Genomic DNA, 15,520 nt, shown 5'->3' with positions numbered 1-15,520 from the left:
TGATTGTAATTAGATTTTGACCGCTTTGTAGCAGGGACAATGAACCTTAGTGGAAGGACAATTTTCTTGTAAAGCATCATACGCACTTGGTGTGGTACATACATCATGAATAAGGATAATCTGACAAATTCTGCAAATGCCTATGAATAAATTAATGCATTGCACTGCTCTTGCTCTTGCAAGCTAGAGAAAAATCCATCCTTCTTTTGCACCTAGTGGTGCAGATTATTTGAAAACCAGATCTGACGCTTTGCAGTCAATTTTCATTTCAGTTGGAGATAGTTGCTGCTTAATTTGCCACATCTTTCCTTCAAATGTTTTGTTCCAGAAGCTGTGAGCAAAGCAGGACAACTGCCAGTAACTGACCATTACAAAGTAAGGTTTGAGGTTGTACTTGTAACCTATGTTCCATAAATTGAACATCTTTCTGACTATTTTCCCTGTGTAGAGATAGTTCATGTTTTTGAATGAAGGAGATCTGGCATCCTCACTCAGTCAATGGCAAATTAACCACTTACAAAACCCTCCTGCATGCTTTGAATAAAAATGACAGACACTTCTTGCTTATGGTCACTCATTAGCATTTGTCCTGCTTTGCATACATCTGCTATAGCAGCAGCCATTTGGAGCTGGCTGGGAACAAGTCAGACAGACAGAAACCGACCTCAACTGATTAAAAAACCCCACACTACCATTAAAAATGCACTGATACTGATCTACCCATTAGATTAAAGGCCCTAAAAACCGTGCACTGCAGGTCTTGCTGTTAATAAAAAGCAGTGTCAGGGGAGGTGGTCTATGAGAAAGGGAACAAGTACAAGGTGCACTGGATGTTAATTTTGGGTGCTGAAGAACAGGAGACTGTTTCTCTAAATGGCAGAGGCCTGGATTTTTCAAAAAAATAAAGGTGATTCTATGTCTGCTTCCACTGACAAGTAATGCTTTTCAATCCATCTGAACACTTCAGCCAAAAGGAAGTATGCCTTTATCTTTTCCCCTGGGAAGTTATTGCTTCAGTTGAAGTAGCACAGTAACAAACAAAAGCCCAGATTAACAACAAGATTCACTTCCTGAAATCTAAATCCTGCTGGTCTAAAAAAGCACCACTAAATATGAACTGCAATAGCTTAAAAACCCAACCCCTCCCCACCCAGAGCTCTTCACTTTGTTTGAACATTTCCACAAGGTCACTCCTGGTGTCTGGATCAACTAAGAACTGTGTTATTGAACATACAGACACACTGGGTCAAACCTTATGCTTTCTTTGTCATAGTAAGAGCCTTCTGAGACTTGTACTTGCTTTTAACCCAAAATAAATTGGTGTCTAAGGAATTGGGAAAGCAGAAAACAAGTGCAAGACAGGAATGTAACCAATGACAGTGACTCAGGCTTGTGCTGCTGAAACCCCTTGAGTTGAGTAGTGTTTCCTCAAAAGCTAGTTCGCTGGCTAAATAAAGACTAGTTTTTGACATTGAAGAAATTTTCAGCCATGCATGAGGTCTCCTAATAAAGACATGGTGGCTGAAGGCAAGGAAGAGGTGAAGACAGTGAGCAAAGACAGGCGATGAAGTTCTGTGTGGATGGCCTGCTAAGGGTATTGCGAAAGCTGAGCAATCTCCTGTAATTGATGTAAGTCACATCTTGTATTTAGCTTTGTTTGGGAAGCCACCACATAGGGTTTCCTGCAGGGTTTCCTGATATTTGCCTCAACAGGTTTTGCAGAGTTAATTTACTGAGCTCTACAGCTGGCTGCATTTAGGATTTAGGGTTCACTTATCCATTTTATAGAAAACTGACTCATTTATTTAGGCCTTAATGAGTGGAGAAAGAGGTCACCAATATATGCTTACACTTATACAATATGGTGCCAAAGCAGAAGATAGCTTGAACTTAAATTTATGTATCCAGGAGAAAAAGCATTGCTACAAAATTATCTCGTCAAGCTGCCTGTTTTCCCAGGAAAAGTTTTCCCTAAATACATGACAAGCTCAAGACTGCACCTTTCAAAAAATTCATTCTCCATCTCTATCTGATCCTCAGTAGTTATTGTTGAAAGCACACTGCATATTTTAAGAACCAAACAGAACAGTGATTTCCCCACTTTTCGAGAGGGCCCATGTGCTGAAATCAATGTACTGCAATGTGTGGATTGCTCATTCACTATCAAAAAGATAAAATATATGAACTAAAGCTGTACTGTGAAAGCTGAGCAGAGCTGATACTAAGCAGATATATTCAAGCAATGGAAATATGGTAATATATTCCGGCAATTATTGGATAAGGGAGGGGATCAGTTTCCACACTGATGCTTTTGGTCTAGGACCTAAACAAACAGATGGACTTTTGACAAATCAATAATGTTATCCAAAATAAAGTGTTAAGAATAAAATGAAAAAAGCTTATTTGTTAGCTGCTATCTATCCTTTTTAAGGATAAAACTATTAAAAAACTATTTGCCAGTAGACGGATTATTTTTAAAACCCTAATTTTTTTAGCATGGTTTATCTTCATTTTTGGGTGGGGACAGCCAGTAAAAGCCCCCTTGAAGTAATTTTAATTTTCATGGCTCCAGTGTTCATCCCAGTGACTACACCTTACTCCTGCTGACTCCAACATGCTCCACACCTCCTCTCACTGAGGCTGGCAGGGTTCCTGCACAGTGAGATGCTGTCCCGCACCAACCAGACACTTGAATCTCATCTTTTCTCTGCAACCTCACATCCTTAAATCCCTGAAAGGGAGAGCCTCAGGGAGCAATGTCTCTAACATGGGCTTTCTACAAACATGCAAAAAAATCCAGTTCTTCTTTGCCTCAAATGCCAAGGATGGAAATCAGCATGGGAGACAGCCATTTGCTTAGGAATTAGGGGTGAGGAGTGGATCAGGTAAAAGCTCTTGCCTTTGAGGCAGAGGAGCCATTTAACAGCTTCAGTGTGCACCCTTGCTCTTCCTTGCTCTTCCTCTGCGGCACCCTGGGCTGGGGACAGCAATCTGGGGAGCAACCTAGCCGAGAGGACTATTCAATTTGCATGCAGGTGGTGAACTTCTGAAGCCGTATTAAGGCTGAGGCAGGGTGGATTAATTTCGAGTCTTTGATATTCATTAACTCCAGCGTCAGAGAAAAATACAAGGAGATGACACAATTACCCTCCGAGCTCCGCTGCAGAGCAACAGCTTTACAGTCTCAAGTTCACAACACTCTAATTGATCAAGAAGGGGTGAATCCCTACGAAGGGAGGTGAAAAAGCATAAGGCTCAAGTAAGACACTGCTATTATAGGGCTTCAGAGAGTCAATGATGCTTTGCGGGCACTTAGCTAAATGGCCCACATTATTTGCTATTTAAACCACCTTCTATTATTCAGCCCTCCTTGGGTATCAAATGATCCACTGCCAAACAAAGCCGACATTTAGCCTAAAGTTTATGGTAGTCAATGTGCAATTGTCAATTCCTTTGAAAGCAGTCCCAGTCAGTCTCATCACCATATTTCTCTCTTCAGGCCATGAATCCTTTGACCTGTAGGGCTGTAGAAAATACATCTGAAAGTAGGAAGATTTGTTCCACAAGAAGGAACAGCAGAAAAAAAAACCAACAACCCACAGATCACAAACGGCTTGGCTGCGTTGATGCGCCTGGAGTAGAAAGAGTAGCACCAGCTGAATGTTTACCTTAGGATCTTCATAGACCTCAGGGTCCATGTGTAAAATCTGCGGGTAAAGGGCTATCCAGTCTCCTTTCCTCAAAACGACTTCTTGATTCCCTTCAAGCTTGAGAACAAAATCCTCCTGGCTGATGCGGATGTTCATGGAGGACGAGCACATCCTTAAACTCTCGTTTAAGGCACTCTCTGCGATTAAACAAAAGCAGAGGAGGGGGGGAACCGTCAGAAGTATGGGAGATGACTGGAAGTTATACATGGCTACAGCTGCTTAATCTCGACGGGTTTAGTAGGGCAGACTAAAGGAAAAGAAAGGAAAAAAGCACATAAACCAAACCAAACATAAAGCAGAGACCAGGAGGAGGCAATAAACATCCCCGCAGGGCTGGGGTGGGGCAGCCGGGAAGCTGAACCTCCCGATGTGATTCTCACTGATGGTGCTGAGAAATCCTGTCGGCTGTAAGCAGCACCAAGTTTTGGAAGAAAAGTCATTATTCAGGCATCATGTTGAAAACAACACAATAAAAAGAGATGAACGCTTTATGCATTTACATATATTTTGGCGGTTGCAAGCAAACACCGGCGAAAGCATCCACAGAGCTGTTTAGCTTGCTTTTCAAAAGCTGTTGGATGTAATGGCAGGGCTATATGTTAGAAAGATCATTGTGCTTGTTAATTCTGCAGTCATTCTGAGAATTTTTAAATGTATTTTCTTTTCAATGCGCTATGCTGCCAAATGATAGTGTCTGTTACGGTCAGAGTGAATGAAAGCAATTCATTATTTGCTTGGTAATTTTAAGAGAGAAAGACACTTCTAATTGAGCAAGAGGAAACAAAACATAGTTCTTTCAGGTTTGGGGAAAGCAAGATTTCTGTCTCCACCATCACATTCTGGAAGGCTCCAGAAGCTGAATGTCCTTGCTTTCCCAGTGGCCTTCACCTTTTGCTCCTAGCACGACAGATTTTATGGCTAATTTCCGGCAATTTATCCTGGCAGTTTGAGGAGGAATTCCTTTGGGAATAATATGCATAATTTGCATAAATCATTCTGATAGCATGTATATCAGCATGTAGCTCCTGTCTAGGGCTGCATCTCTCACTTTGTAATCAAAACTGACTATTTTTCCACCAGTGTGTATGGGCACTGTTATATGTGACTTGATTCCTTCTAATCATTAGTGTGAAAAATAGCCTAAAATAGGGTTTCACGTGCATGTAGTAATCCATTTGTGTCTGCATTTATGTTGTGTGATATCAAATAAGCCTTCTCTAAGTGTTCACCAAGGCACTGCAATTGCTGCACCCAAAAGGTTAGTTTATTAGAGACAGTAGCTACCCAGTGTAGATGCCTCTGAAAAAAAATAATAACAAACGTTCTTTCACTAAAAATTAAATCTGGTGCAGCATGCATAGCAAATAAAGTGGCCCTGGATGTTTTCTTGCAGGAGGTTTTTCCTTAAGCATGCATTTGTCTAAAGAAATGAGGCTGCGGTCAGCTTTGTGTGGCCAGCGCCGTGATTCAATGTGACGTACAGTGAGTCTGTGCATATTCTTTTGGACTGCCTTCGTTACTATAATCAGGCAGAGTCAAATCGGCTTGTTGGTGACGAAGCCAGAAAAGAACCCTGGTTCCAGAAGATGGCCTCTACTGCGGATAGCCACAAGGCACCTGACACGATAGATTTCAACTGGCAGCGCTCTGGCAACAAAACTTTGCGCGGTACAAAGAAAGGGTCCAGTCTCTGCTCCAGACTGCCTTCAACCCGCGGAAAATGAAGCTGGTAACTTCATGCTGGCCCACCATTTGAGAATGGTGGTGACGGGCGTTGCAACAGCAGAAATCAAACGAGGAAGAGGGAAGGAGGGGGAAAAAAGAGAGAAATAATTATTAAAATGATGCTGCGAAATAGCACGTTCATGTTTAACCGCCCAAGCGATGCGGTCACATCCTATCGGTGGACATCCTCCCAGAAAACGCAGCACAGTCCCTGCCCGCTGCCGGATCCCAAATGACAATTGGGCAGCATATCTTATGCAGAAGTTAATCACAATAATGGAGCACAAAGTGTGGCTTAGCGGTCAGATCGTAAATGACAAATCTGTTTTACCTTCCAGTACCAGTTATGTGTGGAAGGCAAGCTTGGCTCTTGCTCTGAGCGATCATGCCGATAATCATTAGATGACAAAAGTAATGAGTCACATTATGATCAACAAAGGAGAATGGAGCTTATATGGCTTTGCAGGCTTACATTAAAAAAATAGACAGTCAGCTTTCCACAAATGCCAGAGCTATACATTGAGAGGAATGACAACTGCACAATAAAACTGCAGCCTTTACTTGCAGTTGTCATAGTTCAGCAGACACCAGCCATTGCTGCTGACAGACCAGCTGGGTAGCTTGGGAGGCCTTCCATTCTGCACCGTGAGGTACAGTAAATTATCCAGCACGGTAGAGCAACATCTGTTTCTGTGCTTGTGCCGAACAAACAAGGCAATTTAAAGCATACCAAGGGATAACCAAGCAGCAAATGAACATGACCCTCATTTTTTTCCTCCCTTCTTACACACATGAGATGCTAAACTTCACTGTGTGAGCGCTACATAAAGAAGCCAGGCTGTTGTTTGATAAGGTGTTGTCAGAGAGATTTTACATATTTTCTAGAGAGAGAGAGAGGAGGAAAAAAAGAGAGATATCTCTCATAGTATTGTTATTCTTAGAATCCTCCCACTTCTCTCTTCATTTCTCTTATACTAAAGCTAGCACTCAGCTTCCAATTCATTCTAGACTTTTTTTTTTAAAAAAACTGTTTCAATATACTTATAAATATTCAGTCTTTAAACCCTAATTTGCTATACTTAGTTCACATGCCTTCAAGCATTTGTCTTCCAATTTCCACTGAATAAATGCGTACTAATGAGAAATAGAGCAAGCTGCTGAGGCAAAGCTGGGTGACTTGAGCCTGGCCTGCCACCAGCTTGTGATAGGCAGGCAAATTGAGTTAAAATGAAAAGTCTTGTCAGCTGAAATACAACATGGTAGCCAAACAGCAAGCTGTCAATCATCCAGCCAAAACAAGGGACTGCAGGTAATAAAAGGTCATTGCGAATCATAAGTGCATTTGGCTTTCGTAGGCAAGTTAATTTTAATTAAACATGATCTCTATCGGTAAATGTTTTATAAAACTTATTGTGCAATAATGGATTGTTAATTTTACACTAACACATAGCAGGTAATAGGGTACCATAATTATTAGAGTGTATTGTAGGAAAATAGCTATTGAGTATGCAAATATTTGGGGGGGTCATTTACCCACAGGCATCATGGTGTGCCAACACAAACGATAATTTGAAACAAGTACATTTGCATCTTAGTAAGAACTAAATGGTACTGCCCAGCCCATTCCAGAAAAATATATTTATTTCTTTCAATCCAACCAAGGATTTTAATGCTTAGCATTTGTGTTATGAATATGCACTCTGTATTAGTTGTTCTTGGGTTCCTACCCTTTCTCATGTACAAAACAATTTTTCAAGTTGTGCTTTTTTTGTAGGAAATATCTGGGATTCAGCAATGACCTGGGGCAAGAATACTTCACCATATAAATGAATGGACTAATATTAAACAAACGAACTGACTAAACATGCCTAGCATTAAACATGCACTAAGTATATCTCTGCTTTACCCTTGGCATTTTCATTATAACCATTTTAACTGACAGACCATTCTCATGTGTCCTTTGCCATGTTAGAACTCTGTTGTGAGCCGTAACGATGAACAATGTATGTTACTCTGTGTACACAAATATACGTTTCGATTTTGGGACTGTATTGTCTTATGTACATGATATGAAGTGTGCTGCCCCAGAAATGCCATCAGAAAAAGATAATGAGGGCCAAAATTTGCTAGCTTTGTTTTGGGTTAAAAGTGCTTTAGTTTTTTTTTTCATTTGTTTTGTCTCGGTTTTTTTGTTTTGTTTTGCTTTGTTTGGTTTTTTTTTCTGTCTTTTTTTTTTTTTTGTAATTAAAAAAATCACATAACTGTGCTTAGAATTTAGGAATAAATCAGGCCATGTTGTACCCTAGACCCAAAGAATCTGACCACAATAACAATGCTATTTTCTGAGAAAGACTTTTAGCAATTCATGCTTGTTCTCCATAGAATGAGGAATCAAAAAAAAGTCTCGTTACAGTAGGCCAAAAAGAGGACGAAGAATCAGAGCGCTTAAAACAGGAGAATGAGATGACAAGATGATGAACATGCAAGAATCCCACCTGGTCTACCTTACTCAAGAGCAGGGACACAAATCCCAGTTTCCTACGCTCCGGGTTGGCACAAGAGGAGCAGGAAGAAGAAAAGCTCAGCCTTAGAGGTTTGGGGTCAGTGGCCTGAGCCTTCCTGCAATGGGAGGATTTTTGGTGTACAAACAATGCAATTTGGAACCTTTGTCCCACCTACACATTTATTAACAAAACATCCCTTTTCCTCTTTCCACTGAAGCATGACTTTAATTCTCTTATGATACAGATTTTTTTTCTATATTATTATTTTATGGGACAGTATCCAGCCCTTTATGACTTAAGTGCCAGAAGGATTGAAATCGAGCTTCTGTTCATATCACATTATGTTTAACATGATTATAAAATTTAACAAAAGCGTTACAAGAATACTACAAAGTAGGATGTGGCACTTCCCTCTCAACACATAAATCAAATGCTACCAAGGTACTTCAAGATTTCAAGGAGAAGCAAAGGAATGACACAGTTAATGTTTTAAACTGTTCATACCATTTTGCACCAGATGGTTTTAGTGAACTACATGCCTTTATTTTCCTGATTCCTACACTTCTGGGGAGCCTTTTTTCCCCCTTTTTTATCTTGCCATTCCCATCTCAGTCTCCAAATACAAAATAAATTCTCCTTTGATCTTCTTTATGTTTGGTAACTTTTTTTTTGGTGTATGCTAGCTCTGATGTGAAGCAGATTTACTTGTGTTCCTTAAAAGTACATTAAATGCTTAGAATGTCATGTTATTCATCAGAAGTGTCCTTGTCATCCAATATCTCCTCTATTTCAAAAGCATTCTCCATCGGTTAGAGATAAATTTGCATCAAAACAACCATGACTCCAGATGAAACCAACTTAGTAGACTCATGCTATATAAGATTAATATTAATGCTCTAACACAAAGGAATCGGATCAAACTCAATTTTATATTTGTACTACAAGAAGCAAATCAAGTTTGAACACAGATTCTTGAGATATGTCACACTGGATTGTCCTAGAGAATGGCAGCTATTACTTGGATCCAAACCAGGCACAGAGACTGCACTGCTTCACCATCATCTCTTGACAAAGCTTTGTTTAAGAGTGGAACATCAGTTCATGCCATGAGCTACCAAGACCTATAGACATGAGCTTGTTTTGAACAGGGGACTGTTTCTAATATTTAAAAAGAGATTATTGAACCTTTAAACTTATATTCAGCTGTTGTCTACCCTGTGGAGACTTTCACGTGCTTAAACTTACCTGCTACACCCTCTCTCCTCTCTCGAGCTAATTTTACCATTTCTCTTGCAAGTGTCTGTGCTTTAGCAAATGAATTGAGATCAACAACTGATGTTCTGAAGGCCTATACAGTTTCCCAGTCAAACAACTTCCAATGGCTACTGGCAAAGGTCTCCCTTTGAACCTCTGATCCAGAACTGGAAGATGTGTAGCTCCCTTAAAGCTCCTTATTTTGAATAAAGGTACTTTTTCAGTACTGGAAACACCACTTATACTGTGTAAATTTTTATCTTCTTATATTTCATTTGGAGATATTGCCCAACAGAAGCCTGCTTTAGAAGTCTCTTTTGTTTTGTTGAAGAGAGAAGGAAAGAAACTGCCTGTGGAAAAAAATGTATTTGCAGTTTAAATACATTATCCCACTTTAATTTCAGAAAAGGGTCTTTCTTGGCAGTACCATACAGAAGTATTTGAAATGCATTAACACATCGGCAGATGCTCAGAATCAAACAACTTAATAGGCATCAACTTTTTTTCAAATAATTGCAAAGCTTCGATTTAGCCTTTTGCATACCTTGCATAGTTAATTACCTAGGCTTTAATGTTTACATGCAATGAGAGTATCTACAGCTATAAACTACATAATTTATAATTGATGTAAATGGCTGTTATTATGTCAATTAGGCAGCTGTGTCCTCCACCTTCTCAGTAAACAGAAATGAGTGATAAACTGAGTTTGCCGGGAGAGCCCCTCTTCTCTTCCTAACAGATAAAAATAAATTACCTAGGTAGACCAGGTTGTCCAATTGTTCTCTGGTGAGGTGGATGTTATATGTGGGCCCTCTCTTTTGACCTGTTGACTGCAGCAAATGGTCAATCTCGTCACGCACCGCTGCAAGAGCTTCTGGGTGCCGCAGAAGATAATACATGGCCCAGAATGTAGCTGGAATCGTGTTTCCCACAGAGGCCCACAGGAAGGCAAAATGATGTGCTGGGAGAAAATAAGTGAAAAGGAAGATTAATAGCGTTTATTACACTGATTAGATTTGCAGTGTGCTAATTAAAAGATGTTAGGACACAGACCCAGCCAAGGATCAGTGAATGCTAATGAGGACCAATAGGCTTCTGAAGTCTAATTTTCTGCTTAATGAGAATAGTTTGAAATGTAATGTCGGGGGGGGGGGGAATAAGGGGAGGAAATGCAGCTCAGTTATAATCTTTCTCATTATCACCATTAAGTATCTTGTTTTACCACCTCAGCACAAAAAAAAAATCAATTATCATAGAGGGTTGTTTCAGAGTAAAACATTTTATCATTAGCCAATTAGAAAGAACATAAAAAAATTTCAAGGTCGCCATTTTGCCTTTTTATTTCAAAGGTCTATAGTAAATTATTTTATTTTAGACAAGCAATCATTCATAAGTTTCCTACCTGCTTTGTCATAATCTCCAAGCAGCTCATATTTCTCAAATATATCTTGTCTGGCTTGGACCACTTTTGACCCTCCCAGCCATTTTGTCATGTTCTTAAGTAAAAAATGATGTATAAGCTCCTTCCGAACCTTCTTGGTAGCTCCTAGCAACTCAATTGGTATGTTTGCAGCTAAATAGGGAAAGCTGGCATCAAACTTGATAAATTTGTCTCTGATTTCACTAATAACTTTGTGGCCATCTGCAGCAGGAACTCTTCCATATAGTGTTACAAAACTGGCTTCAAACATTACAGAGCAGCAGAATTTGTACATTTTTTCTGTTTCCCAATCTGTTGCTTGTGAGCATTTCCATTCAAATATATCCTGGAGATTTTTCATCATGTGGTCAGAAATGATATCCAAAGGCTTGCCTTGTAGATACTGGTAGATTCTGTGCAGGTTTTCCTTGAGATCGGGGAATTTTCCTTTTGACAAGGCTGGGTAGTCAAAAGTTTTGGAAGCCATTTTATTAGCAAATTCATGAAATTCAAGTTGCTTGCTATTCCGGATGACATAAACATATTGAAATGGGTCCATGATAAAGGTAATATATCTACCTGAATAGAAGAAAAGAAAACAATAAGGCACTTTTGAAAAGGCATACGCACTTTTGTAATCTGGTGATACTTTCAGAAGTAATAACTGAAAAGGCAAAGACTGTGAAAAAAGCATGCAGAAAAAAACCCAACCAAACAAAGATATGTGAATAAATCCACCAAAAAAAAAAAAAGAAAAAGCAACAACTTTTATTTAGATTCTCCTTGTCAGGTTGCAGATTCCACCTGTGTACACTTTGAAGGTTCTTCTAAAATCAGTGTGAAGTCATTTCCATGAAGACCGACCTACTGCTCGTGCCAACAGTCGAGTGCGACCTCTTCAGTTGTAGTGCTCTGAAACAAATCATTTACTACTCTGGTCTTATTCATGAAAATACAGTGTGGAGTCGTAGCAACATTTGAAAATTGAAGGTTTTTACCAGTGCAAAGTGAGAAACACACGCATTTCACCTGCATAGAGGAAAGCGGATGACGGGGGCTGGAGTGGAAAACATGCCACCTAGGCAGCTTTTTTCCAAGTAAATGACAAAGGAACTCAAAATCTGTTGGTTACAAGTTTAACTGCACACTGCAACCTCCCAACATTTAAAGCTTCTCTCACATCTGGTTTTTTTCCCCCTGAAGTTTTGCTAACTTTTTGTTAAGAATGTGCTTAGTATCCTTATTATGACTACCCTTAGGATGTGAATTGGAAGTCACAGCTTACAATGTAGGGGGCTACCATTTTTATCATGGGTGCTCCTTTGGGGTACACACAGTCCTAGTACTACCACCCATTGTGTCAGAGTACACCAACAACTTCCTACCTTTCCCAGGGTACTTAATTAGGTGACACAGTGATAACTTCAGCTTCTTGAACAGAAGGATAGGATTGCATCAAGTTTGATGCTTTTTCAAATTGCCCCCGCCAGAAAAAAATCTTGCAATTTCTCCCTAAAATTCAAGTCAACTTCTAAAGAAAAGCCTTTGGGTGAACTGTCATGAATAAAATGTTAATGCTCCCAAAGCTCAATTAAATCTTAACTCTTCATACATGATTCTAAATTAAGAGTTCCTGATTCTTACCTTGAATGAAGACAGAAAAAGGGTACCTATTAAAGTGTACACATCCTCTGTGAAATATCCCATTTACAAAATCTGGAAAATAGCAAAGCTTCCAGCACTTACAGTCTAATTCTGTCTCAGTAAAGGGACAAATCTCCTTTGATTTTAATGGGAACACTACATGCTTAACTGAGGACCAAATTTGGCTCTGTGACAGATGTCCAGAGATAAAGTAGTCACTACCACTAAAAATGTCAACAAGTATCCATGGTTACCATATAGTGATACGTGAATTATCACAGTTATCCCATATTCTGACTTATACACACACACAGTGCTCTGTGGTATCTGGGTATACTTTGGACTTCCTCTACAATTACCAGCTGCCATAATTTCTCTCCCAGTTACATCAACTGCAATCCCAGTGAACCAGTAAGGAAATGTAAGGGATAAATTGAGACAGAATTTGACCCCCCTTTTTTTTTTTGTCAACTGTGTGTGAACGTTCTTAAGATACTCATGTATTTTGCTTTACTGTAACATAATCAACCATAGATGTAATTTTAATTTTAAAGAATAAATATACTGAGAAACTGGCATGAAATAGAGATCCTGAATTCTCAGTCTCCTCTTTTTTTTTTGACCAGTTCTTCCTTTCCAGACCACAGAGGCTGAAAAGAATTTTTAGTCTCGACCTCTGCAGTATCTTTGTTATGTGTCCTAGAATTGCTTTCTCTTCCCAGCTTTCACCCACTTTCATGCTCTTTATTGAGGCTACCATCTTTGTGATCAAAGCTTGGAAAAAATGCCCATTGGAGCAATTTTTAATAAATAGATTTGGAATGTTATTAACCCTAAAGATGAAAGCTGGCTTCTTAACTTTGCATTTACAGGGTAAACAATTTAAGTTAAGATTTTTAATTAATATTAATTTAAACCATCTGTCCACCATCTGCTTATTTCTGATGCAAAATATGAGTTTCTTTGTGATCTTTAATCAGACACTTAGCAAACGCACATCAATTCTTATCATTTTTAAGTAAGAAAATGATTTTCAGCAAACGAGTTTTCAGACGACAAACTATTTTAGCAATAATTTAAAATCAAAACTCACTCGACACTAGCACACACTTTGAAAAAAAAAAAAATCCCTGAGAAACAGAATATTACAGATCCTGATTTTATTATTCTCATCAGGTCCCTGGTAGCAAAAAGTAAGTATGTACCAAAATATAATTCATTTTGTAGAATCAATTCAGGCTCCAGACCACATCACTGCAAGTCAACAACATATATAAACACATAAACCAAAATATTTCTTGTTGCTGCATTTAGTAAAGGTCTAGACAGTCAGAAAGCGGAACCCCTCTATAACAAAGGCAGCTTGTTCATGTATGTCATCATGAATGTAATTTTAGATCTCTTAATTAGAAAAATACTAAAATCTAGGGGTAATTAATGGCAGTTAGAAACTTGTTGTTGTGAGAGTGGGTATGGAAACCTTTAACAATTACATTCATCCTTGCACACAGATGCACTACGTGGCTACAATGCTTACCCTGATCTCCTCCATATAGGAACAGATTGCTAATTACAAAACTGTGCCCCAACACCTCCTCTACCCTGAACACCAAACATCCGAAGTGGAAGAAACTTTCTCACCTCAAGTTATGATTTTAAATTTTGTAAGTGTCAATATGGTCCTTAATCCTGCTTTCAAAATCCTGTCATTGTCCCCAGTGAGGTTTCTTCCTCTTGTCCCTGGTGATGTCAGAGACTAATAAATTCAAATCTTTCCCAAAGTTTCCAATTATTATTTGGTATTTAAAAATACATCTTCCCCCTTCCCTCCCATGTCTTTTCATTGCAGCTAATGCCAAGACTATCTCTAAAAGGTATCCTTTTCTGAAATCAAACCAAAATCTTGATACTCATGAATTTCCATCAGAGTATTGGAAAAGGTAAATGCCAAATCAACCAAAAATGGAGGCATACCACAGGCTCCACAAATCAGGAAGCCTTAAATATTGAAGGTATTTATATAGAAACCACTGGAGACTAAGCCTTTCCTTGTTAGTTTGTAAAAAAATCCTCCAGTACCAAAAACTAAGTAGACATGTACATACAGAAAAGTCACACTCCAATTTTAATAGTCTAAGTCTCAGAGCTATTTTATTTAATACAGTAGAAACAAGTCAAAGTAAGAGATGTATCCTTGTTTCTGTAAAAAACCCTCTGATTTTTTTTTTAAATGGCTACAGAGAATTTATACTTCATTACCCAGTCCTTCGGTCTGCATTATACCCATGCTGCAAATAGCCTGGTTATCTCCATTTAGTTTCTACAGTCTCCTAGAAATAGAAGATTGATGTGGAAAATATGAAAATTGTCAACTTTGGTAAATCTGAGCACAGAAGCCAGTATTTGTATGATAGTTAAGAAATTACTCTAATAATGCATTCTGGAGCTTTTTAATGCTAATGATGAAAGACAAGCATTTCAGACAGCATTTAATGATGGATGTTATTTCAGTAATGCTTGCAGCAGGCTTCAGCTTGGTAAGAAGTTAATGTAAATTACCTTTTTTCCTAAGAGAGAAAAATGTGGTATGTTACTGTAGGTGCATCACGGTTTAAAGAAAAGAATGACTTAGCAGCAGTACTTGAAAAGGCAAGTGGGCTAAGTAAAAAACAATAAGATTATTTTATTTAAAGTTGAGTTAGTCTTAGAGAGAGTGATGCAACGTTCAGCATTACTCCTACTAACTTGTCAAGAAAAGTTTAATCCCGAGAAACAATGACAAAACTGTTTCAAGCTCTTTAAGTTCTTACCTAGCCATCTGCCTGTGCTGCTGACCCTTAACAAGCAGAGAGACTTGGGAAGTATGATCATCTCAATGCCACAGGCTCCCTCTCTCTCTTTCCCCTCCTTATTCTTTTCTTTTCTGCTTTTTTTTTTTTTTTTTCCCCCCAAGACTATTGCATTTACGTAATCGTCCTCTTATTAGGGAGATTCTGCTGAACTGCTGACAATGATGTACAGTGGTGCTGCGCTGGCATGACGTTTGGGGAAAACGATTCTGCTGCACCACCACACAAAACCAATTAGAGAACTATTTTCTGCGACAGGTCAGGAATTTACATTGTTTCTCATAGAAAGATTTGCTTTTTAATTTCTTTATTAAGATGACATCCATGTCCCTTGTGACTTTTAGGGATGACAATCATTTGCTCATCACATGGGAAAGTACAATCAGCAAAATCGCATTACCGGTACGGGGCAAC

General features: G+C 38.9%; 1 protein-coding gene across 3 annotated transcripts in view; it reads right to left on the bottom strand.

Annotated features, from left to right (window-relative positions):
• The window catches only part of LOC126638722 (cytochrome P450 7B1), a 128,872-nt gene that overhangs the window by 4,621 nt on the left and 108,731 nt on the right, over positions 1-15,520 (bottom strand). For all 3 annotated transcript variants that reach the window (XM_050312845.1, XM_050312854.1, XM_050312862.1), the window contains exons 3-5: positions 10,596-11,192; positions 9,948-10,154; positions 3,669-3,847 (exon numbers count right to left, since the gene is read on the bottom strand). In XM_050312845.1, coding sequence (XP_050168802.1) covers positions 3,669-3,847; positions 9,948-10,154; positions 10,596-11,192 — 983 coding nt within the window. The remainder of the gene's footprint in view (positions 1-3,668; positions 3,848-9,947; positions 10,155-10,595; positions 11,193-15,520) is intronic.

The sequence above is a fragment of the Myiozetetes cayanensis genome, unplaced genomic scaffold (genome assembly GCF_022539395.1).
Source record: "Myiozetetes cayanensis isolate MyiCay16 unplaced genomic scaffold, myiCay2020 scf1, whole genome shotgun sequence".
Lineage (NCBI taxonomy): Eukaryota > Metazoa > Chordata > Aves > Passeriformes > Tyrannidae > Myiozetetes > Myiozetetes cayanensis.
This window is presented reverse-complemented; position numbering and strand designations above follow the sequence as displayed.